Source organism: Falco cherrug, chromosome 5 (assembly GCF_023634085.1).
Source record: "Falco cherrug isolate bFalChe1 chromosome 5, bFalChe1.pri, whole genome shotgun sequence".
Classification (NCBI taxonomy): Eukaryota; Metazoa; Chordata; class Aves; order Falconiformes; family Falconidae; genus Falco; species Falco cherrug.
The window spans coordinates 70,780,607-70,806,073 of NC_073701.1; the positions used below are offsets into that span (position 1 = coordinate 70,780,607).

General features: G+C 48.9%; 1 protein-coding gene across 4 annotated transcripts; it reads right to left on the reverse strand.

Annotated features, from left to right (window-relative positions):
• Positions 1–566: 566 nt before the first annotated feature.
• On the reverse strand, positions 567–25,430 carry ANKRD16 (ankyrin repeat domain 16). Of its 4 annotated transcripts, none has more exons than XR_008732353.1 (10): positions 25,283–25,430; positions 23,304–23,654; positions 20,818–21,038; positions 13,633–13,675; positions 12,464–12,572; positions 10,639–10,800; positions 7,417–7,495; positions 5,889–6,091; positions 5,080–5,596; positions 567–3,499 (listed from the first exon to the last, which is right to left on the reverse strand). XR_008732353.1 is itself a non-coding variant. In XM_027800028.2 (9 exons), exons 2-8 carry the CDS (start codon positions 23,642–23,644, stop codon positions 5,931–5,933), a joined length of 1,116 nt encoding a protein of 371 aa, XP_027655829.1. In that variant the 5' UTR covers positions 23,645–23,654; positions 25,283–25,430; the 3' UTR covers positions 4,931–5,596; positions 5,889–5,930. The 4 variants fall into 4 exon arrangements, 2 of the variants coding, with proteins under 2 accessions (XP_027655829.1, XP_055567004.1); XR_008732354.1 differs by having other exon boundaries at positions 567–3,502; XM_027800028.2 differs by lacking the exon at positions 567–3,499 and having other exon boundaries at positions 4,931–5,596.
• Between the last annotated feature and the right edge of the window lie 37 nt (positions 25,431–25,467).

Sequence of the window (25,467 nt, forward strand, 5' to 3'; positions counted from 1 at the left end):
GCACAGGTGTGGGTGATAGTGACACGCGCACCCACGCAACCAGGACGTGCACGGGTGTGCAACGGGTGCCTGCATGCATGTCCTGGTTGCGTAGGTGTGCAACAGGTGCCTGCGTGCGTGTCCCGGGTGCATGCCCATACAATGGCCACATCTGCATGCAACAAGTACCTGCATATGCAGCAGGCACACGCGTATGTCAGTGCAACGGGCACATACATGACTATGCAATGGGTATGTGTGTGCAGCAGGCACGTGCTTGCGTGCAACACACAAATCCACGCCTGCGCAATGTGTGCCTGCACATGTACAAAGGGTGTGCAGGTGTGCCACGGGTACTTGCACGGTGGGCACATCCATGTGCAAAGGGAGCGTGCACATGTGTGCAAGGCCCTGCCGGATGTTCCCTACGTGGCTGGGGTGGCTTTGACACACATCAGCACCCCCAGGGTGTCACCGGGTGCAGGGCAGAGCACCCCCAGGTGCCCTGCTTAGCACCGACACATTCCCCCAAAGGGCCAGTGCTTTTCCATCACATCCCAGGGACTGCAGGGAAGCAATTTTAACAGCAGCACTTAATTTTTGTTTATTGTTTATTATTATAAAAAGCAGTTAATTATTGCAACAAACAATGATCATTACAGAGTATTTATACTTCCCCAACGCAGGTTTCACTTGCACGTGGCACCTCTCACATTTCCCCCTTTTCACCCCAAAACGTGAAGAAAAGAGTTTTTCCTCTCATCCAGGATCACGTTTGGTGTAGCAAATCCCCCCCATCCACCACAAAACCACAGCGCAGCAGTGACGCAAAGGAGCCAGCGCGTTTTTTCAGAAGATTTGAGCTCTGATTTTTGCATTTAAGAGGTTTTTTTAATCCTTGCCGCTACCCTGTCTCTGCCACCCACCACTTCCTTGAAGCGAGGCAGGAATTTCCCGGCTGTGTGCTGGTTTTAACGCCCCCCGTGGATCAGCATCCCGAAGAAGGCGAGTGAGCCAGGGAGGGAGCACTTATACAGCAGCCGCGGCAAAGCTGCTTATGCGCCTTGGGGCCGCCAGCATGGATTAGACACCCGCAAGGCTTAAGACATCTTAATTTGATCATATGGCTACGTCTCTCATATCTACCAGGACACACAAGGCAGACGGTGGCATGCCACGGTTGGTGAAGAACCCAGTGAAGCTCTGTCAAATGCCTGAAACTTTGTCATGCCAGCTCAGATGGGAAGCAGAGCACCTGCTTTTGAATTATTTTAATACTTGGAAGAGCAAAGCCTGGAGAGACGAAGGTGCCTGCATGGCCCCAGGGGAATCGGACCTGCCAGCACCAAGGTGAACGCTGCTCATCGATGGACTGTAGGTTTCCTGCTCCACACAGGCACAGCTGGGCTCTGTGTCTTGCACAATGCTTGTTCACACCCAGGTAAGAAAAAAAAAAAAGGTATCTGAATTTACAGGGTGTTGGTGGTGCAGAGCCATCAGCAGGAAAGCACAAAAGGAGCAAGCAGCACCAGCAGACAGGCAGTAAGATGGTGACATTTACAGACTTAAGCAAAGCTTTTGACACTCTCCTGCATGACATCCTTGTCTCTAAGCAAGAGACATATGAATTTGATGAATGGACCACGTGGTAGATAAGGAAGGGGCTGGATGGTCGCACTGAAAGAGTTGCGGTCAGCAGCTTGGTGTCCAAGTGGAGAACCAGTGATGAGTGGCGTTCCTCAGGGGTCCATACTGGGACTGGCAATGTTCAACATCTTTGTCAGCTACACAGACAGTGGGATCGAGCGCACCCTCAGCAAGTTTGCCGACGATGCCAAGTGAGTGGTGCAGTCAACACGCAGGAGGGAAGGGATGCTGTCCAGAGGGGCCTTGAGAGGTGGGCCCGTGCAAACCTCATGAAGTTCAACAAGGCCAAGTGCAAGGTCCTGCACCTGGGTTGGGGCACCCCCAGAGTCAATACAGGCTGGGTGGAGAATGGATTGAGAGCAACTCTGAGGAGAAGGACTTGGGGATGCTGGTGGATGAGAGGCTTGACATGGCCTGGCAATGTGCGCTTGCAGCCCAGGAAGCCAATCATATCCTGGGCTGCACCAAACGCAGCGTGGCCAGCAGATTGAGGGAAGTGATCCTCCCCCTCTGCTCTCCTTGAGTCCCCACCTGCAGTGCTGTGTCTGCTCTGGGGCCCCCAGCATAAGAACATGGACCTGTTGGAGCAAGGCCAAAGGAGGCCATGAAGATGACAGAGGGCTGGAGCACCTCTCCTAGGCAGACAGGCTGGTAGAGCTGGGGCTGTTCAGCCTGGAGGAGAGAAGGCTCCGAGGAGACCTTAGAGCGGCCTTCCAGTACCTAAGGGGGCTTGTAAGAAAGATGGGGACAGACTTTTTAGTAGGGCCCGTAGCAATAGCACAAGGGGAAATGGTTTTAATGTAAAATAGGGTAGATTTAGATTAGTTATTAGGAAGAAACACTTTACTGTGAGGGTGGTGAGGCACTGGCACAGGCTGCCCAGAGGAGCTGTCACTGCCTCATCCCTGGAAGTGTTCAAGGCCAGGTTGGACGGGGCTTGGAGCAACCTGGTCTAGTGGAAGGTGTCCCTGTCCCTGGAAGGGGGCTGGAACTAGATGATCTTTACAGTCCCATCCAACCCAAACCATTTTATGATTCTATATGGAAGTACCTGCAGTAGAATATTGAGAGTGTCCTGGATGGAGGATGAGCAGGAAGGTCTGGCTGTGGAAGCAGTGGAAGGCAGGAAAAGAGATGGCAAAACAGTTGATGGTGATGCATCATGGTCAGCAGGTCCTCAGGCTCTTGGCTTACGTCTACCAGCAGCTAGTTGGGACACCAGCATTGAGAGACAACAGCCAGAGAGTGAATCCTTGTAACTCACGGAGAAGGGGAACGGCATGGAGTGAAAATCACCACCAGCTCCTAAGAGGTACAAAAAGGAACATCCAAAACCAATACAGGATCGCCAACCTAAGAAGAGCCTAGGAGATGTGACGAGGATGCAATAGCTGCAGTCCCTCATCCTCTGGATCATCGGAAGGAAAATTGCTTGACCACCCAGGCATGAATTTCTTTGGTGCTTGTGAATTTGCGGAGGGAGGTGTGTGTGCAACCTCCAGAGCAAAATCTATTTAAAAGCAAAATGCCCTCCCTTCCTATAAGGTCTCCCAGCAAGCCCTGACAGCATTGCAACATGATTTCCTACCTATCCAGATGCTTCTGCTTACCCTGACTGTAGCTTGGCCACATCCAACAAGACGAAGGCACTAGGTCTTCTCTTCTGTGGCTGCAGGACCAGAGTATTTGCAGGGCCCCTGGCAACCGACGGCGCTGAAGATGGAAGAGGTGGCATAACAGGACAGCACCAAAGCTGTGCACCAGCTGCCAGGCTCTGCTCCAAGCTGCCTTCAGTGCCACGTGGCACGGAGCCCAGCTCCTGGGCTGCTTCCCCAGGGACCAGGCGCCCAAGCTGTCTCTCCGTGTGAGACGTCTGCTGGGAATGAGACGGGGGTTCACACACACACAGAGTCTAGCACTGCTGAGCTCTTCCCAGCATTTTGCAGCACACTTTTGCAGGGCACAAAAGCGTCCTGACCCCTCACTCCAACCTTGCAGTGAGTAAGCAACAGCAGAAACAGCAAGACAGACAGCAAAGGCTCTTCCCCAGGAAAATCTTGCAGGCATAAAGGTGAATACATGTTCCTTTTCTAACATCCTTTTGATCCTGATCATCTGTGATAACAACAGCCAGTTTGTTACTGTGCATCTTTTTGTTGTCCGAGGGGCAGAATTAAAAGAAGGGTAAATAAAAGACAGTGCTGGAGACGTGCCAATACATTTTGCTTTTAGATGACAGCACAGTGTCTGAGCTTCCTGTCCCAGGTGGACAGGCCCTCTGCTACTGTCCAGAAGCCTTCAGAAATCATAAAGCACTTCCAAATTAATGTAAATTCCCTTTTGTGTTTTCAAGGTGTTTGCCATGACCAGGAGAACTAGACAGACATTTGAAAACATTTTCACTTGCTTTCTCATAAAAGCTTAGACTCACAAACTGAGTTCGTTAGCAGGGATATTGAGGGGAACCAGCTACTTCATGGTTTGCTAAAATCATAAAGAGTGGGAATAAAGCAGGCGCTTGCATTTACTGGGTTGCAGTATTGCTGCTTGCTGTATGGAGGCCAGGGCTAGATTTATGTAAGGATTCGGGATCTTTAGAGGAATAAAGCCACTTCCTTGCCTGCCCAGGGGCTGATATGGCTCCCACCACTCTGCACTGTTAGTGCCTTCTAGCATTAATTTGTTTTTCTTACCTGGTGGAAAAGAACCTTCTTCATAAATGGAGAAACAAGACAGGGGAAGACTGGCAAAAAGCAGGTCTTTACAGGCATGTTTGGAAGAGTATTAAGGTTCTACTGAACCCTGCTTCTCCGCTTCTTGCAAGCTATCAGCTCCCTCTGGCAGCCCCCCAAATTATTTTTGTGAGCACACCCCCTCTCTTCTCATGCAACGCAAGCTGGCAGAGGGGAGGAGGCCCTAACCCTGCTCTAAAGGCTGTTTAACTGGAGAGAAGTGCAGCACTGCTGTCACTCTGGCTTAGGACTGTCGCAGCAAATTCGGCTCCAGGAACTGCAGGGTGGGAATTTCTCAATCAAACAGAGCTCAGTATCGTCTTAAACCCAGCCGGGAGCACATCGGTCATGCATCAGACCATGACGTGAGCACAACAGCTTGGGCAGAGCAAAACCTAGCTTGTTCTGTCATAGGCCTGTCTGATTTTTAGCATCTGTTATCACCAAAACTGCAGAATCCCATTGTTTTTTACATCTTGACATTACACGTAGACTGAGGTGTGCCATGTTTCTATGCAAATCTGAATTTATAATTGCAGATACATACAAATAAACCAAACAACTACAGCAGCTCTTACCTTTATGTGTATTCCAGGCTGTTAGAGACTTACTGGCTACATTAAATATTAAGGCATTTCTCCAAACACTTCAAAGAGCAGATTTTTTTTTGTAAAATTCATTAGTGAGAAGTGCCAACAAGACTGTCTGGAATAACAAATACCTCTTTTTTAGTCTGATCCAAAGACCCTTGATGTCATCGCAAGGTTGAGGTCTTAGTATTCATTTCAGCAGCCTTTGGGATCAGGCTTGGGCTACAAAAAGGATTTAAGAAGTTGATGCAGCTTGTACACTCCCCGCACTTGTCCTCTGCAGCTCAAACCTGATGAGGGAAGAGTCCCCAAGGGCTTGCTCACACTGCACCGCAGCCAGCCCCTCTCAGGGGCTATTGAAAGAGGTGGCTGCTTAAAGTGACTTCAGGTATTAGTGGAGAGCAAGTCCATTAAGGGCTATAAAAATCAACGATCCAGGTGGATCTTCTCCTTCAGGATGTCCAACCGTACAGAAACACCGCAGCAAGAGCTAGGCAGGCTCCAGGGGGCTGAAGCCATGCAGGTCCCCAGAAGGTCATCTAGCAGTGGCTCATGGGGCATGCTCCTTCGGTAATTATGTATTGGGCAGCTGCAGTCTCAGCTGTTTGGATGTGCTGGGTGCTGCACAAGAAGAGGTGAAGTTCCGCCCTGAAATTTGGAAGTGAAAGAACAGCCATAAATTTACAACAATGGGGTCAGTACAGGAGTGTGATAGCCCAGACCCATCACAGCCACTATTTTTTTGAGATAATCCTATTTAAAAAATGCTTTTCATGTCCATTATCTTTCTGAGATAATCCTATTTAAAGTACGTCTTCTCCTAAACATACTTCCCAAGTGTCAAGCTCGGTTTCCCTGCTCAATCCTTGGGTGAAAATCCCATCATTTTAAACAGGTGTTTGCCTAAATCTGAATAGTTGTTAAGTGATAACTCACGTACCACGCTGAAATAAAACGGGCTTCTCTTTTTCCCCATTACATCTCATGTGCTGATGTTTGTTTCCTGGAAAACCTGGATGACATCTGGCTTCCTCGCAAGCTGCCATGCCAGTGTGCCCGTGCTATCCGGGGCGTCCTGCAGCCCAGCGTGGAGCAGGATCCGTGCAGCATCTGCCTGCTGCCCAGCACACGCTGCATGCAGAGCTGTGGGGGAGACAAGATGTCAAGACAAGAGCTGAGATTGCCTGGCAAGTTTTGCCTCAGCCCGCTTCCGACACAAACACTGGATTCCCCACGAAGGAAACCAAGTCAGTGGTGGGAACACACTCCCTGCCAGCTCACTCCAAGGTCGGGGAATAAATGAGAAAGGTTACCATGCACTGTGTGCAGCAAAAAGCATCCCACAGTAAGAGGCTGAAATACTCCAGCCCAAGCCCCAGCTCATTCCATAGACCCCTCTGACAGCCAGCACACTGACCCAGCATGGCTCCAGCACAGTTAGGCAGTCCTGTTACACTTAGCTTGTGTAGCAGGATAAGCCAGTCATCTTCTCCTGGTCTAACTCTGCACAGGGGTATCTTTCAATGCTGAGGGTCATTAGCTCCTGCTACAGGCTGGTGTTGACCATGAGGCATCCTGATTCCCATGGATAACCCATGCAGAAATCTTTGCAGAAGCAAAGTCTGGATGAGAAGCTCCCCAGGACGCAGGGATACAAAAGAACGCAGCAAAGATGCCAGGGAATGGGGCAGCCGAGGGGCGTGAGGAGCCACCACAAACATCCCAGGGTTGGACGAGTTCAGTGAAGCTCAAATTTACTCACTGAGGGGGTGGAGAGAGAGATGCTCACCGCTGAAGCGTGTTATTAAGCAAACCTGAAGACTGGGTAAGTTGCCAATTTTGGCAATGGCTGAAACCATTTTTATATACTTTTTGTGAGACAGAGATGCTGATGCAAGAGATGCCTCAGACTCTCATGCTGGGAATGCCAACTCACTGGCATTACTATAGCAACTATATTTATGTTCAGGTTCGCTGTTATTATTTGCTCATAAGCCATTCCTAGGCAGTTTGCTAAGGAATTGAGGCTTAAGAGCTTGTGCAATCGTATTTGTCTGCTGACCCTAACTGTTTCAAACCAGTTAATTTCAACCAAATTTGATGGCAAGGTGGCAGTATCAAAGATCCTAAGCCCCTGGAAGTTTCATGCAAAATAAGCAGGTGGGTAAACAGGAAACATCATTTAGCATCTCTGTTCTTCCCCCAAGGGAAAGGCCCCAGTGCAGGCTCAACCACACCATAAAACATCAGGAAGTCCAGCAGCAAGAGCCAATGAATGAAAGCTGCAAAAAACCCCAAGCTTCACACGTCACACTGCTCCAAGAGCCTTTCGCATATGTGCATCTGTCATATCCTTGCATGCTCCACTGAGCAGACGCAGCACAGCCTGCTTTGGAGGCTGGGCTCATGTTACTGAAGCGCACTCTCACTGTCATATAAAGGGTGAACAAATAGCTCGGCAGCCTTACCAGAACGGCTCTTCCCATCCTTTGCATGGACATCAGCACCAAGGGACAGCAGTGTCTTGATCGTGTGTGTGTGTCCTTCCTGCAGTGGTGAGCACAGGCACGTAGAATTCAGAATCAGCTCTGCACAATTTCTCACCTTTGCATTTAGCAAAAATAACATAGGCCTGAAAAGAAAGGAGGCCACAAGCGATCTGTCCCTAACTGCGTATGGCACCTAGAAGGGCACAGATGCAGATCTGCTCTGTCACAGTCAAATCTGGGGTTACAAGGAGCTGCTCCAGGCTCTAGAGGACCTTACGGCAGCTGGAAATCAGGGTCAGCTGCCTGTAGCAGTGCAGATTGGGTCCATTAGCCAGGGATTGCCCAGGCACAGCAAACACAGCTGTCACCCCATGGGAACTGGCCAGAGAGGTGCCACCAGGCACCTTCTCCAGCACTTCCACTGGCAGCCCATGAGAAGATTCAGAACTTGGTCCTTGGTCAGTGTGCCTTGCATGTCCCTGACAGTAATTTTGACCCAGAGTCCAAAAAGGCAGCAAGTCTTCCCAGGAGCCTAATTCTCTCTGTGAACATTTAACACAATGCTTTAAAATCAAAAGTGTTCAATTAAGATCAACAGTGCTTAAAATCATGCAACAGTGCAGAGCTGTCTCTGGTGGTGGTGGTACAGCCAAAGGCTGAGAGCAGTGCCTCGGCACGGCAGGTATGATAGACACACAATCCAGTTCAGCTCCAGGTAGGTGGATCTGCTCCCTTACGATTTTCCTGATCATGGTCAACATAAACCCCTTTCCTTTGCAGAGCCAGGACCTTGAGGTGTGAGGAATTTGGAGGATTGTCTCCCAGTATGGCTTTGCCAGTGGCTGTGGAGTTAATGTAGAAATGACCTCTGACAACTGGGTGACACAATCTAGAAATGTTTCTTAATAATAAATTAGTGCACTAATTTGCCAGCCAGTCTTGCCTTTGCCTCTCTAGCCTGTGTCTCAAATCAAGTAACTCAATTAAATTGCTTGTAACTTCAGCTGGCCACAGAGGTGTAGGATCCCTGTCTTACCTTTCATAACAGACATCTGGCTCTTAAAAGGACTACACATCAGGAAAAAGCTGTGTGTCCTCCAACACTGTAAATCCACTTCCAAGGACCACAGGGATCTAGAGTTGCTCTTACTGAGGTGTATTTCAGCTCAGAGAGCAGAACCTGTTACTGATGTGGACTGTTGAGCATCTGCCTGCAGTACCTTCAGGCACTGGCATTTCCTAAAGCATTACTCCAGTATTTGTAATGCTCTGTGAGAAGACGCAGAATGCCACGCTTACACACCATCATGACCCACAGTGTCCTCTCTATATCTTTCCTCTGCCAGTAGTCAATTTTAAATGCTTCAGGGGAAAATGCAATACAGCCCACACACCCCTCCTCTTTGCACAAGCTTCTCTGTAAATAACCCCTCTCTCCCTAAATGACATGCATGATTTTGTAATTACTTCTTCAGTGCAATGAATTAGTCTTTGTCATGTGGCATGAGAATGGAAGGCTCTTATTTTTATCCCCAACACCCACTCTTTTCCCCCATTATCGTACAACTCAGTAGCATCTTCCCCCCCTGCTCAAGACTCCCATTTCCCTGCTGCATGCACACCCCCTCTCAGTGGCAAAGACAGCAAGCCAGGAACTGCTCTAGCTGCCACAGCCTTGGCAGCAAATTGAGTTGAAAGCGTAATTTGATTTTCATGTATTTATAAATGCAAAGTAATAAGAAAAGAAAAAAAAAAAAACCCACCAGCCAAACAAACGATGCTGTAAATATAAAGTGACACTGAGCCTCGGGAAGGAAGAGAAACCCATCAAATCACTCCCCAATCAGCTGCTCGCCAAGACAGAGCTGGGATCTTCTCCAAGGCACATTATATTCCCCAATAGCCTTGCTGTTAAATGTACCCTTGGCAACCAAAAGGGCTTTCAACATGGTTTCTCAGAGCATGAGGAAGGGAAGCTGGGAGAAAGGCCTCTTTTGTGGGAGCCAGCAAATGCCATGGCTGGGTCCTGCTGGAGGAGAATACTGTTGCCAGCACTCCCAGTAAGTGCCATTGATGCTTTTGTAGGAGTGGGGCGCTGGGATGCTGCTTCGTTCCCACTACAAGTCTAGACCAGGCTTTGAGTGCTGCATGTTTAAGCTCATGAGGTTTAACATGCAGGGATCTGCCCTGGCCACTGCTGCCAGCACACTGCACACTGTGGTGCAACAGCACCAAGCAGAAGGGAGGCAGCAGGTTCCCAGGAGGGATCCTGGTCAGCAGGGAGTCTTTTGGGATCTGCTTTTCACTCCCAGGGAGTGCTGCAGGACCCACAGCCCACCAGGCCCCGCTTCCCACAGGAGTGAGATAGGAGGAAGAGAAAGCTCAAACAACTTGTTGCCTGGAATTCAAAACAAAACCTGTGCAAAGGACGCAGATAAGCACCCGGGAGCTCCCCCCGTCTTTTCACCTCTCCTTTCTCACACCTGCCCACAGGCAGGCCAGAATCCAGCCTACTGGGACAAACAGTTGCTGCTTCACAGTGCATCAGCCGTCTTAAATCCAGCAAGCTGCTGCCACGAAGACTAGCTACTGACCCAATGGAACCCAATACCAGGGCTGAAGAAAAAGAAATCTGAGCAGCATTTCATCCACATCTGCCAAGCAAGTAAGAAGATGGTAGTGAAGAACTGTCACAGCTCATGAACTCAAGAACTACTACAGCTCCCTATAACTGGCAGGGTGTATACCCTTCAGGTATTGCACTTTGGTCCAAAGGCAGCTGACTGGAAGAGTGACACTCATCAGAGGTGTGGGTCAAGGCCCATCCAGAGCACAGCCAACTGGATGAGTGGCAAACAAGTTGAGTCCCATCACCACCTGCCTCTGATCCTGAACAGCCATGTGCCAGGCAGAAGGGTTTATTAACCCACAGCACAGTCACAGGCATGGGCAGGAGGGTGGTGAACACAGCAACTCAGACATCCACCATCACTCTGCAGACAGCTGGACTTAACAAGGGTCCAAAACCCTTTAAACAGAATATGGAACTGGTTAGGAGCAGATAGACCATAACAGAAGATAAGCTAGGAATGTAAATCCTCCGTCAGTGGCAAATATGTAAACCAGCCTGTTTTAGATGACTGCCTGCAGCACACTAACTGGCAGAGACTTTGTAGAGGGAGCCTGGGAACAGGGACAAACCTTGGCTGCATAGTGCAGTGCTGTGAGCTGGAAGGCCATTGCTTTCCCATTGACATCAACACCCAGCTCAGAGACAAGGAACTGGATGGCTTCATCCTGGGCCGTGACAGCTGCCCGGTGCAGAGGTTGAGCGCCCAGCGCATCCACAGCTGTAGGACAGGCCTGGAATGAGGGAGGAGGGAAAGTGAAAGCCATCAACAGCCTGGCCAAACCTTCAAGGACCATCACTAGCCTGAGCAGAATCACATCTGCTTGCCATGGCCATGGTGATGGCAGTGAACACATGGGATGTCACCAGCAGATTCACTGCAGTTGACAGCACCATGATTTGCAGAACAGAGCCAGCTCTCTGCTGAGCTTGTTAAGGGATAAGCAAATCCAGTACCAAAAAAAACCAGAGCCCCCTCTCTCTTCTGCTGGAGCACCTATGACCAGTTTAAACTCTTTAAACCCACAAGAAACAACTCATCTCCAACCTTTGTGCCGGTGGAGAAAGATTTGGACACAGGTCAAGGGATGGAGATGGGTGGATGACCTCATGAAATCTCTTCTGTGAGTTTCTGAATGTGAGCCACAAAGACATAAAATCAAGAAAAGTAACAGAAGTAATACACAGTGCAGTCATCTTAAAAGGATATAATCCAGCCTCTGAAGTCTAGTGGGCCTGACTCATGGTTTTATAAAACCTAGAATGTAGCAACACTGCCATTAGCACTTCTAGTGGTGCTTCATGGCAGTAAGCCAGAGCTCCACAACGAGGAAATTAAATCAACTATTCCATCTTCTTTGCCTGAAATGAGACTAAAAACTTAAGCAAACTTCACAAATGTTTTCTCGTGTAAGGTCCAGATGAGTCAAGACAAACACATGAAAGTTTCCAGAAGTCAATAAGCATCTATGCACTCAAATGTAACCTGGGCATCAAACCATCTCTGGTGGGTGAAGCGGTGTGTTACAGCTGAGTAAATCTAAAGCCTGTGATCTTGAGAAGTGTGGTGTCACATTCCCTGGCCCACTCCATGCTATGCTGGGGGCTCAGCCAGCCCATTCAATCTGCCAGCATGGCACAAACAGATTCACTGGTTCTGCCATGCTAGCTTTCTGCCAGGCGAGCAAGGTGCACTGATTCAGCAGTGTCCAATGAACACCAGAGCTGGTGCAGGGGAGAGGCAAAGTACATAAGAAGGGAGGCACAAACCCACCTCCGTGAGAATCAGCCAGCAGGTGGGCCCCAACCATTTCACATTGATTCAGCAGTCAATAAATAAGGCAGTGGTCTGGTTCCTGCTGCACACAATTGGCTCCTATGACATCCCCGTTACACCTTGTATGGTGGAGGAAATCAGAGATTACTGGGAGACAACATGGGAGCAGCAGCTGCCACGAGAGGAGGGGGCCAGAGATGAGCTACTGCCAGCACAGCCAGATGCCTCCATGATAGCAACCCTCTACACTGCCATGAGAACCTCCACACTGAGCCATGGCACTCCCAAGTGCTGGTCTTGGCTTGGACACAGCTGCCCCTGCAGCGCTGGGCAAGTCCTGTCCCCTCCTGCCACTGCCTTGTGTCTTCATCCCCCTTCACCAGCTATGGGGACATGTCCCTGCCTCAAGACAAGATCTTCACCATGAGCTGAGTCCTGGTGGCCTTACTCAGCAAAACCTTGCTCATCTCCAGGGGAAATTTGCCTTCCTTTGCAATTAATTTATTTACAATTTGGGAACTTGCTTCTTTACAAAATGGTTGTAGTGAACATGTGGATTGCCTGTTCTGGCAGTTCCAGGTCAGGTCCTGGAGGAGGGAGATGAAGTTTTTGGCACCTACCTGGTGTTTTTCCAGGAGCAGGCGGGCAATGTTGACATGTCCGTTCTGGATAGCATCCATAAAGGGAGTGACTCCACATTTGTCTCTACTGTCAGGTTTGTACTGGCACCTGGGAGAGAAGACAAATGCCATTACAGAGTTGTTGGTGGCTCTAAATTCCTTACTGCACTGGTTGCTTTGCATTGGTGGGGCAGGAGACTATCAGCAGATAGGATCTAAAATGGCATACATACAGTCTGTCTGTAGACCATGCATAAACCTGTCTCTGTGCTTGTCCTGGGGTACAGTCTGCTGGGGTTTTTTGGGTCAGAAATCTGGTACTCAGCTGGCACAGCTTGCTTGGGCCACAGGAAAGCCAGGACTCTACACATCATTTATATTTTCACTGCCCCCTGAACAGAGGAACTCTAGAAGGGGTCAGGTGTGCATGGGCAGAGGGGAAAACCATATCCTTATGTAGCAATGCCACATACAAAATCAAAGCCCACAGGTCTCAGTCAGTTCCATTGAAATGAGAGAAGACTGAATTAAAATTGAAAGCCTGGCTCAAATCACAGGGCTATGTTTATGCTGGGCCAAGCATGGACAGGAATTAACAAGGCTGGGATGAGTTGGCTCATGGGAGCTGCAGCTAGCAGCAGCTGTGATGCCCAAGGAAAGCTGCTCCGGCTCTGGCAGTGGGCAGTGCTGGTCAGGAAGGTAACAGGGTCAGGATGACTGGGCATGGGCTGAATTAAAGCCACTTCACAGCCGTCTCTCAGGAGCCACAGCCTGAAAATAAAGCCTGGAGGCTAAGTCCAGTCAAGAGGAGCTGCACCTAGAACTGAGCTGTCAGAAAACTGTTTTGTTGTTATCATATGGCGTCAGACACATTGGAGGCAACGGGAATGAATCAGCACAGAAAAAGTGCCGAGTTATATAACTGGGGTTTATGTCATAGGGAAGTCAGAGCCCATACAGAATGCATCCTTGCGTCAAAGGCCCCTAACCAGCTGTGAAAAACCTGGAGGAAACAGAGATGGCCTCGGGATCACATGCAGGGCAGCTGTGCAGCCAGGCTTCACGAATGTCATATACTCTCTTTGTGTCCAGGCGGCTGGAACGGGCCTGGCAGAGTGAGGCAGGGGAGAGTAAGGAGGCAGAGGCAGTGCTGGAGGAAGCCTGCTTACCGCTCCAGGAGCAGCTCCACAACATCAAAACAGCCATGCATTGCTACGAGAGAAAGGAAATGCACGGTTAATTTATGTTTTCGTACCACTGTCTGCCTACAGTGAAATATAATCAGGTTTCTGACCCTTTTGTCTTACTCAGGATGAGGGAAGAGGTTCCAAGAGGCTTTACATTCAAAGCTTTTGATTATTATTTTTTTAAATTAAAACACTGTCTCCAGACCTCAAGCCTTCTGTTCCCCTGATCCTATAGGAAAACACCAGATAAAACAGGGAAAAGGCATGTACGTAGGCACCATTTGCCTCTACCTGCAGAGTACATACATGACAGTGTACACGCAATTAAGCTGACACAAAGATCTTTTCTTGCAAGTATTTGTTAATCCCTGAAGTGAAATCTGTGAGAAGCAAAATTAACACAAAGCTCTCTGCTGGTGAACAGCTAGATGGCATTTTCACCCATTCTCAGCCACTCAAGACTACCCATCACTCCCATCTCATCATCCTAATGAAGTATCCTCACCCAGACATCATCTCAGAGGAAAAACAACAGTGGGGGAGGATCTGAACATCATGCACTGAAATACTCTCTCCCTTTTTTAAAAAACACATCATATTACAGCAATGTAAGGACAGCCTTGGTCTGGCTTTTTTTTCTGCAGGTCATTTTGCAAAACAAATTAAATATACTAAAGAAAAAAAAATATTAAACCAAGCCCAGAGCTGCTACATCAGGCTATTTACTCTCTATGATGGAAGAAGGGCCCCTGGCAAGTATGTGTTACCAGCAATAACCTTCAGACACAGCTACACAATAGATGCTCTTTGAAAGCTCCATGAGGGGTTCCCATCCTCCCAGATCTTGGCTGTTTGCTCCTGCTGCCTGCCTGTTTATCACCCCTTCACCTGACCTGATGTAAATACAGGCAGAGTCACAATGTGAAAAGGATTTTCGAAATGGAGGCTTTAAAAAACCCAAGCTATGTGAAGAAAAACCACCCTGAGCAACATGATTACATCCTTTAACAGCCAACAGAGACACAAGAAAGCTGCAATGCTCAGTTGCACTCCACTTCCTCTAATTACATCTCCCCCACTCTCTTGCCTCGGGCTACGGATATATGAAGCAGCAAAGCTTAAGGAATCAACTTGAAAAAAAAATTGCAGGGGGGAGAAAAGTAGCCATCATCTATACAGAGATAACTGTGCCAGGAAGCCAGCTGGACTGGTCACGGGTTAATGTGTTCATATCCACACCCTTGGGATGTAAACTCATTGAGACAGTGGTGGTTCATCTTGACATGATTTCCCTCGGCAGCTCCAACATAGTATCCAGCATTATCTCTGGCCTCTTGCCTGTGCCTCAAAAGCTGTGTCTGTGTAACTGGGCTTCATGGTGGTGTGCTGGTACTAGCACCCACTGAGCAGCAGCCTCCAGCATTGTCCTGTGTTAAAATTATGCTGGGGGTAAAGCTCCAGCCCTTCCCACTGCCCAGTCAGCTCTGCACTGGCTGCTGCTCCACCAACGTGTTGTCCAGGGTCTAATCTGGGTAAGTAAAATGACCAGAAATAAACACAAATCATGGGTTGACAGTTTTGCTACATGAAAACTCAAACACAGGAGACAACACCTCTATGAAGCAGTGAGAACGGGGCACTGGAACCTACCATCACTGGCTGTACCCCCATATCCCGAGTGCTACAAGGCAGGAAGGAGATTTTCAGATCAAGGTCAAAGGGTCCTTTTCCTGAGGACAGTCCTCACCCTGCTCCTGACCCTGTCCCTAGACCCTTATCCCCCAGATCCCAGCCCAACATCCACCTCTCTGCATGAAAGGGCTGTGAGCCCAGCCTGCCAGCCCAGACACAGAAACACAATACCTGACGTTGAGCAGGGACAAAAGAATGCACAAATAAATGAGGATTAGCCATTTCTCATTCAGGCAATCTGCTCCTTGCCGCCCAACCCAAAACACAAAATCATAAAATGGTTTGGGTTGGAAGGAACCTTAAAAAATAGCAAGTTCCAGCCCCCTGTCATGGGCAGGGACACCTTCCACTAGACCAGGTTGCTCCAAGCCCTGTCCAACCTGGCCTTGAGCACTCATAGGGATGGGGCAGCCACAGCTTCTCTGGGCAACCTGTGCCAGTGTCTCACCACCCTCACAGTAAAGTGTTTCTTCCTAATAACTAATCTAAATCTACCCTCTTTTACATTAAAACCATTCCTCCTTGTCTTGTCGCTACAGGCCCTACTAAAAAATCTGTCCCCATCTTTCTTACAAGCCTCCTTTAAGTATTGAAAGGCCACTCTAAGGTCTCCCTGCAGCCTTCTTCAGGCTGAACAACCTCAGTTCTCTCAGCCTGTTGTCCTAGGAGAGGTGCTCCAGCCCTCTGGTCATCTTCATGGCCTCCTCTGGACTTACTCCCAACAGGTCCACGTCCTTCTTATGCTCAGGCTCCCAGAGCAGACACAGTGCTGCAGGTGGGGACTCAAGAGAGTGGGGCAGAGGGGTGGAACCACCTCCCTTCCCCTGCTGGCCACGCTGCTTTTGATGCATCCCAGGATACGATTGGCTTCCTGGGCTACAAGTGCACATTGCTGGGTTATGTCAAGCTTTTAATCCACCAGCATGCCCAAGTCCTTCTCCTCAGGGCTGCTCTCAATCCATTCTCCGCCCAGCCTGTATTGATTCTGGGGGTTGCCCCAATCCAGGTGCAGGACTTTGCATTTAGCCTTGTTGAATTTCATGAGGTTTGCACGGGCCCATCTCTCAAGCCTCTCAAGGCCCCTCTGGACAGCATCCCTTCCCTCCTGCGTGTTGACTGCACCACTCAGCTTGGCATCGTCGGCAAACTTGCTGAGGGTGCGCTCAATCCCACTGTCTGTGTAGCTGACAAAGATGTTGAACATTGCCAGTCCCAGTATGGACCCCTGAGGAACGCCACTCATCACTGGTCTCCACTTGGACATAGAGCTGTTGACTGCAACTCTTTGAGTGCAACCATCCAGTCAATTTCTTATCTACCAAGTGGTCCACTTGTCAAAAGAGACCTATGCCTCTCTTGTTTAGAGACAAGGATGTCATGTGGGACAGTGTCAAAAGCTTTGCACAAATCCAGACAGATGATGCCAGTTGCTGTTCCCTCATCCACCAATGCTGTAACCCCCATTGCAGATGGCCACCAAACTTGTCAGGCACAATTTGCCCTTGGTGAAGCCATGCTGGTTATACCAATCACCTCCTTATTTTCCATGTGCCTTAGCACAGTCTCCAGGAGGATCTGCTCCATGATCTTCTCAGGCACAGAAGTGAGACTGACTGGTCTGTAGTTCCCAGGACTTCCTCATTTGTCTTTATAAAAATGGGGGTTATGTTTCCCCGTTTTCAGTCACCAGACTGCCATGACTTCTTAAATACGATGGACAGTAACTTAGTAACTTCATCTGCCAAATCCCTCAGGACACATGGATGCATATCATCAGGTCCCATGGACTTGCGCACCTTCAGGTTCCTTAGATGGTCTCAAACATGATCTTCTACAGTGGGTGAGTCTTCATTTTCCCAGTCCCTGCCTTTGCCTTCTGCAACATGGGTGGTGCAGCTGGAGCACTTGCTAGTGAAGACTGAGGCAAAAAAGTCATTGAGTACCTCAGCCTTCTCCATGTCCTGGGTAACCACATCTCCCCTTTCCTTATGGAGAAGGCCCACATTTTCCCTACTCTTCCTTTTATCACCAACATGCCTATAGAAGCTTTTCTTGTTGCCTTTGACATCCCTGGCCAAATTTAATTCTATCAGGGCTTTAGCTTTCCTAACCTGATCCCTGGCTGCTCAGTTACTCTGTATTCCTCCCAGGCTACCTATCCTTGCTTCCATCCTCTGTAGGCTTCCTTCTTGTGCTCAAGTTTGTCCAGGAGCTATTTGTTCATCCATGAAGGCCTCCTGGCATTTTTGACTGACCTCCTCTTTGCTGAGATGCATCGCTCCTGAGCTTGGAGGAGATGATCACTGAATATTAACCAGCTTTCCTGGGTCCCTCTTCCCTCCAGGGCTAAGGCTGCCCTTGAGCTTCACATTAGCAGCCGCTCCTTGTTGGTGAGAGCAAGGTCCAGCATAATACCTCCCCTCATTGGCTCCTCTATCACTTGCAAAAGGAAGTTACCATCAACACATTCCAGGGACATCCTGGATTGCTTATGCCCTGCGGTGTGGTCCCTCCAACAGATACTGAGGTGGTTCAAGTCCCCCACAAGGACCAGAACTTGTGAATGTGAGCCGGTTCCTATCTGTCCATAGTGGGCCTCATCTGCTCCGTCTTCCTTGTTGGGCACTTGTAGCAGACCTCCACTACCACGTCACCTGTCCCTGCCTTCCCCTTGATTCTGACCCACAAGCTCTTGGTCAGCAACTCATCCAGACCCAGGCAGAGCTCCATGCACTCCACCTGGTCACTGACATAGAGGGCAACACTCTCTTCTTGTCTCCCTGGCCTGTCCTTCCACCCTAATGCTCCAGTCAAAGGAGTCATCGCACCCCATCGTCTCTATGATGCCAGTAAGATCGCAGCACTGCAAGCATGAGCACATCCCTAACTCCTCTTGTTTATTCCTCATGCTATGTGCATTTGCATAGAGGCATTTAAGTTGGGCCCCCGATGAAGCTGACTTAATGGCTGGAATTTCTTTGTGCTGCTCTTCAGGTTCTCTCCTGCTGACCTGTCAGGGCTATGGGCATCTATTACTGGCACTGGCATCAAACTGGTAGGAGTGGGATGCATCAAGGTTCCCCTCTCTTAAGATTAAAGCCTTCTTCACCAGCTTGGATAGCCTAGGGCCGAAGATGCTCTTCCCCTTCTCTGACAGATGGACCCCATCAGCCCCCAGGAGACCAGGTTTCTCAAAGCAAGTCCCACATCAAACAACTGATCAGCTATTTTGCATTCACAGGTCAAGTACAAGGACTAAGGCACAGCCAGTGTCCCTGGGCAGGGGCTGTCACTGCTGATGAGCACAGTGTGATGGACAGGCAGCTACTGGGGGCTGGAGAAGTAATGAGAATGACAGTCAAGGAGCAACATACCCAACAGATTAATTACAGCACAGCAGGGGTCTCCTCACAATACCTCAGGTCTTTCCAGACAATCAATCCTTATTATATTCTTTGGGAAATGGGTTTAGGTAGCTGCAGGTTTGAGCGGTGAGTCCCCATGCTCATTGCTCCCGCAGAGACACTGCCAAGCCCTGGGACACACAGCTTAATCCTCACCCAGGGATGGGGCATGTTTCTGATTAAGGTCAGCAACCCCCTCCAGCCCTGCCCCTGCCCCACAATGTCACCCTCACTTGGCCTCACACACCTCTCCCTTCACTCACTCGCTTCCTTCATCATGCACTCTCACTGCATCTCTGGGGAGCAGAGTTAAGGGGATTTAAGCTGTGGGAAGACCCATGCTTTACCTGCACTGCCTAACTTGCACAGGTCTGTGGGTAACCAGACCTGATACTCTGTAAGGGGCAATGAGACACAGTAGGACAAACTTAAATCTGCATTAACAGATTTTTGGTCTGTTCAACCTATTAAGACTCAGAGAATGTAACTGAGGCACACCATGTGCATCATTCCTAAATTAAGATGAATTACTCCATCTCAAGGACGAAAGAGTCAGAAAGCCAAAAACCAAATCCAAACCGCCTCTGGGTCATCGTTCAGCTAACCATGCCATTCTGCTCCCCACCAGGCCTGACATCTGTGGTTCTTCACACCAGTTCACTCCCTTTATATCTCTTGTTAAACCAATGAAAGGGGCAGAGAAGGGGAATTGGACATGGTGGGCTCCAACCCTAACAACAGCCCCTGTGTATCCCCAGTAGACTACCCCTTCCCTTTGCAGAAAGGCACTCTGGATTTCATGGAATCACAGAATGGTTTGGGTTGGAAAGGACCTTCAAGTTTATCTAGTTCCAGCCCCCTGCCAGGGGCCAGGACACCTTCCACTAGACCAGGCTGCTCCAAGCCCCGTCCAACCTGGCCTTGAACACTTCCAGGGATGGGGCAGCCACAGCTTCTCCGGGCAACCTGTGCCAGTGCCTCACCACCCTCACAGTAAAGCGTTTCTTCATAATAACTAATCTAAATCTACCCTCTTTTACTTTAAAACCATTCTCCCTTGTGCTGTTGCTACAGGCCCTACTAAAAAGTCTGTCCCCATCTTTCTTACAAGCCCCCTTTAAGTACTGAAAGTATTGAAGTATTTCTCACCACTAGATACTAACTTCTTAAAAGCAATGTGAGAATACCAAAACCTGTGATGCTTCTTCTGGAGGGTATGCCTAGAGACCCCACAGCTCTTCATATTTGCCATTATGACCCAACCCACCAAGCATTCAGACAAAAATTTAGTATTTCAAGACGTATGTCTCTTACAAAAACTGACAACAAGACTATAAACCTAACTGGTAAAAATGTCCATCAACAGGCAGATCCCAAAAGGTGCCTTGCAGCAGCTCTAACGCTTTTAGGACCTTTACAATGCCAGGATACGCTTGGAGTCTCACACATTTTCCAAGTGCAATTTGCAGGTTTATATACCAGCAAGAAAAAGTGTATTGCAATGTGTTCTGAGCTGCAGGAGCTTGGATGTGTCTGTCACAGGGAGGCAGAGACAGAGATGAACTCTGGTCCAAGGAGGCCAAAGTCAGTGGGTGATCCCGAGTGCCCCTGGGATGGATCTACCACTCCCAAGAGAACATCACTGTTACGCACCACAAAAACATGCTTTGAGTACAGGCAAAATCCAGTGAAATGGGAACTGAGGACACTTCAACCTCACAAGCTTAGTCTTTGGCACATCATTAAGAAAACTTAAGCCTAATTCTTGCTCTTTATTTATCTGAAAGCAATTAAAACAAGTGGCTGTCCAGAGGTGAAACCCTGCAAAGATGCAACAGAGCACCATTAACAGGCTGACGTTCACAGAGGTGAGCTCCCACTAATGACCACCACCAGCCTCTTTTCATTTCATTTCAGTAATTTAATATTTAACTGTTCCCTCTGGTTTTGTATCAAGACAGATCACGCTTTGCTTCTCTAAACTAAACATGAACTGAAACAGCCCCTTTTATTCCCTGCTGCCACAGCCCACTCTTACAACTTGTCTGGTGGCAAAGGGACCCTCTTTTACCTGCTGTGTGCAGAGGTGTTCTCTTTATTGTGCTCTCCGTGTCCCAGCTGCCTGGGGATACGTCCAGCAGGTACCGGAGGACCTGGGGATGGCCTTCCCGGCTCGCAATGTGGAAGCAATTCCAGCCATCCTTATTCTTCAGCAGTGGGTTGGCTCCATGCTCCACGAGAACTTTGATCACCTCCAGGTTTTGCCTAGTGCAAGCCATCATTAGGGGAGTCCTGAAAGAATGATGAGGCAAACATAACAACCAGAGAGACAGTGCTGTAGGAACCTGATGGCTTTTGTTCCAATGTTTGAGCATGAAGCATGATTTAAAGCTGTCTGTAGCACCAACTGGCCTGTCTAATAAAACACAGTAGCTCAGTGCCAGGTGTGATGAGCAAGCCAGAGGGAAAATTAACGTGCTAAAACCACTCTGAGGTAGTAGGCAACTTTGCTGGCTAAAGGCAAAAACCTTCTCCAAGCCTGAGGCTAAATTTATTGTTTCACCTGGATTCAGATGCTTTGAGGCTCACCACATGCTGCATGTGAACCCATGAGATCTTACAGCACTGCTTTGTCATGCCGGTAATATGAGGTCTGGACTTCTGGGGACTGTTGAGACAAAGCTGTTAACATCAGTGTTTCCTACCCCAGCCAGCACCCAGACAGGCAGCTGTGGCTACAGGCAGCAAACCACAGACAATGCTGCATCTCCTGGCAGTAAAGCATGACTGTACCAGCAAACACCACTCTAGAACACTTCTGATGCAGACCAGCTGGCCTGAGAGTGAAGCTTTTCACAGTTTTGTCCTGTTTGGCATGTCTGGGAACAACCTTTGATATTTAAAAACATAAAATGCTCTAGTTGTAAAGATAGGAAGAGAGTGCTGAGAAGGAAGATAAAATCTCCAGCAAGATTTTCAAAAAGAGATTAGACATGCATCTGCTGGGGATGACAAGGTAGAGCTGAGCCTGGAGCTCTGTGTTTCCTGCAGCTGTTTCTGTACGGTGCCTCAGATCAGTGTATATTTTCAATGCAAATGAGACTTTGTCCAAGGGCTGGGACGTGCACTAGCAAGCACGTAACTCCCTGTTTTTAATCCATGGATGGAAGGGTACTGCAGGCCTATCACACAAAACCAGGCTCGCGTAAATGCCTGCTTGCTTGCAGCTCAAGATCTCTGCCTCCCTCTGCTCGCCCTGATGTCAGCACGACGCTGGCACAGCCTTGAATTGCGAGGACTGGGATGCTGCCTTTGTATTTATGTTAGTTCAGCTTCAAAACGATCTCCCCCAACTTTAATTTGTGGGCTGGGAAGAATCTTTGCTTTCTTTTGCAAGGTGGTACACAGAAATCTCCACCCCCCCAAGAAGAGAATCTAATATTAATCAGGCCTGCTGCCTGATGGTGGATTAGGCTTTATTTTTTATTCCCAATTCTCATTCCCTCATCATTTGCTTACGTGTTACCCACGTGGCAGGCAAACAAAAGCCCTAAAGAAACCAGTTGTTTCTTGGGTTGTTGAGGCTGTTGCTATTATATCAGTAGCAAATCTGACCTGTGAGGCTGTTTGTTGGGGGGAGACAGGAGTAAAACTTACTTTTTATTTAACTTCAGTTTCTGAAGACCAGGACACAAAAATATGAATCAGTACCACTGATTCCCATCAAACAAGGGAACGGGGAAGAATAGCTGCAGATGAAAGCTTTTAAATTGGATCTTCTAATGAAGCAGTAATTTACAACTTAACCAACAGTGGGAAATTAGTGATAGGGCTGTAATTTAGCCCAGCAAGCCAACTGTATCCTGGGCTGCACCAAAAGCAGCATGGCCAGCAGGTCGAGGAAGGAGATTCTCCCCCTCGGCTCCACTCTGGTGAGACTCCACCTGCAGCACTGCATCTGCTCTGGGTCCCCCGACATAAGAAGGACATGGACCTGTTGGAGTGAGTCCAGAGGAGGCCACAAAGATGATCAGAGGGCTGGAGCACCTCTCCTAGGCAGACAGGCTGAGAGAGGTGGGGTTGTTCAGCATGGAGAAGAGAAGGCTCCAGGGAGACCTTAGAGTGTCCTTCCAGTACCTAAAGGGGGCTTTCAAGAAAGATGGGGACAGGCTATTTAGTAGGGCCTGTAGCAACAGCACAAGGAGGAATGGTTTTAATGTAAAAGAAGGTAGATTTTAGATTAGTTATTAGGAAGAAACACTTTACTGTGAGGGTGGTGAGACACTGGCACAGGTTGCCCAGAGAAGCTGTGGCTGCCCCATCCCTGGAAGTGTTCAAGGCCAGGCTGGACGGCGCTTGGAACAACCTGGTCTAGTGGAAGGTGACTTGCAGGGCAGGCTGGAACTAGACGATTTTTAAGGTCCCTTCCAACAGAAACCGTTCTGTGATTCATGACTCTAAATGACAGTTCCTGCAGTCACACTCCCACCTTCTCTTCTGCATCCAGACCCCTTTCAGATATCACTCTGATCATGGCTAAGCAAGCCAGCGACCTACCAGTCTGCCTTTTTCAAGCAGTCTATGTTCGCGCCTTTCTCCAGGAGGTAGGAGACACACTCCCCGTGGCCCATGGAGGCTGCTTCGTGGAGGGGTCTTTTGTAGTCACTATTGAACACCTCAATATCCATCCCCAGCACCTCTACCAGGTAGGCAAGGACATCCTGGTGCCCATATCGGGCAGCATGGTGCAGCAGTGTGTCCCCTGAGCGCCCATAGCGCCGGCTCTGCACCTCTGTGCTCAGCATGTTGTCTGGCCCCAGCTCATCCCGGAGGAGGTCCAGCCGTCCCTCCTGCACCAGCCGGAGGAGCAGCCTTGGCCGAGTCTCCCCCTCCGCCATGGCTAGAGATCTGAAAGAAAGAGGCAAAAAACAGGATTATGGTTTCAAACTGCATGAATACAATGCCTGCTCCCTAGGTCTGTTTACCTCCAGGAAAACAGAATCCAGCCTCTACCTCCAGACCTCCAGAAAAACAAATTTCCTTTTCCCTTAGCACATCCACAAACAGGCCTCTCAGGATAACCAAAAATTTCCTTTTTCCCCTCCACAAAAGCTCCTGGAAACTGGCCTCCCCTTCAGAAAAAACAGACATTTCCTCTCCCCTTAGGAAATCCAGGAACTGGCCTCCCTCTCAGAAAAAGCAAATTCCGTTTTCTCTCAGGAAAACCGGGAACCAGCCCCTCCCTCAGTAAAACTAAAAATTTCCTTTTCCCTTGGGAAAACCAGGAACTGCTCTCTCCTTCCAAAAACCAAGAAATTCCTTTTCCCTTAGGAAAACCAAGATCCAACCTCTCTCTCAGGAAAAACAGAAATTCCCTTTCCCGCACAGGAAAAAAAAAAAATTTCCTTTTCCCTTCAGAAATCCAGGAACCAGGTGCTCCCCCCAGAAAACCAGACACTTCCTTCTCCCTCCAGAAAACCAGAAACTGGCCTATCCTTTAGGAAAAACAGAAACTCCCTTATCCCTTAGGAAATCCATGAATTTCCTTTTCCCTCTGGAAAACCAGGAACTGGCTTCTGCCTCTGGAAGAACATAAATTTTCTTTCCCTTCTGAAAAAACAGAAGTTTCTTTTTCACTCAGGAAAACTAGAAACCAGCCTATTACTCAGGAACACCAGGAATTTTCTTTTCCCTTAGGAAATCTGTAAAATTACTTCTCCTTCAGTAGAACCAGAAATTTCCTTTTCCTTCAGGAATGCCAGAAACTGACCTCTTCCTCAAGAAAAAGCAAAAATCACTTTCTCCTCAGGAAAAGCAGAAATTTCCTTTTCCATCACAAAAAAACAGAAACCCAACTCCCTGTCCAGAAAAATGAGGCATTTTCTTTTCCCTTAGGAAAAACCAGACAATTCCTTTCCACTCAGGAACGAGTCTTTTCCTCCAGAAAACCAGTAATTCCCTTTTCCTCTCCGGGACTGTCAGAAACTGGCCACTCCTTCAAGAAAATCAGAAATTTCCTTTCCCTTTAGGAAAACCATAAATTCCCTTTTCCCTTGGGAAAACAAGGAACTAGCAGCTCACTCAGGAAAAGCAGAACTTTCCTTTTCCATCTGGAAAACCAGGAACCTGTCTCTCCCTCAGGAAAGCCACAAACCAGCTTCTCCCTCTGGAAGAAACACAAATGCCCTTTCCCCTTAGGAAAACTAGAAAATTCCCTTTCCTCTGAGGAAAAGCAGAAACCAGCTGCTCCCTCAGGAAATCCAGAGATTTCCCTTTCCGACAGGAAAACCTGAAATTTTCTATTTTCTACTGGAAAATTACTGATTTTCTTTTCCCTCGGGAAAACCTGAAACCAGCCTATACCTCAAGAAAGCCGGTAATTTCCTTTTTCCCTCCGGAGAACAGGGATTTCCCTGTTCCCTCAGGCAAGCCAGGAACCGACCCTCCCCCCGGCTGGGGCCCCGCCACGTTCCCCCCCCTCAGCTCACGCCGCGGCGGGCCCCGGCGCAGGCCACCCCCCGGCGGTTAGAACCCACCGGCGCTCTGCTGGGCTAGCGTGACGTCACGCGTGGCAATACGTGGCAGCGTGATGTCACCCCCGACACAGAGAGGGTGACGGCAAACAAACTCCGGGAAGGTTTCTCTCGGCCCCAGCAGCGTTTCCCCCCTCCTCGTCCGAACCCGGAAGAGCCGCGCCATTGGGCACATTGGTCTCGGCGCG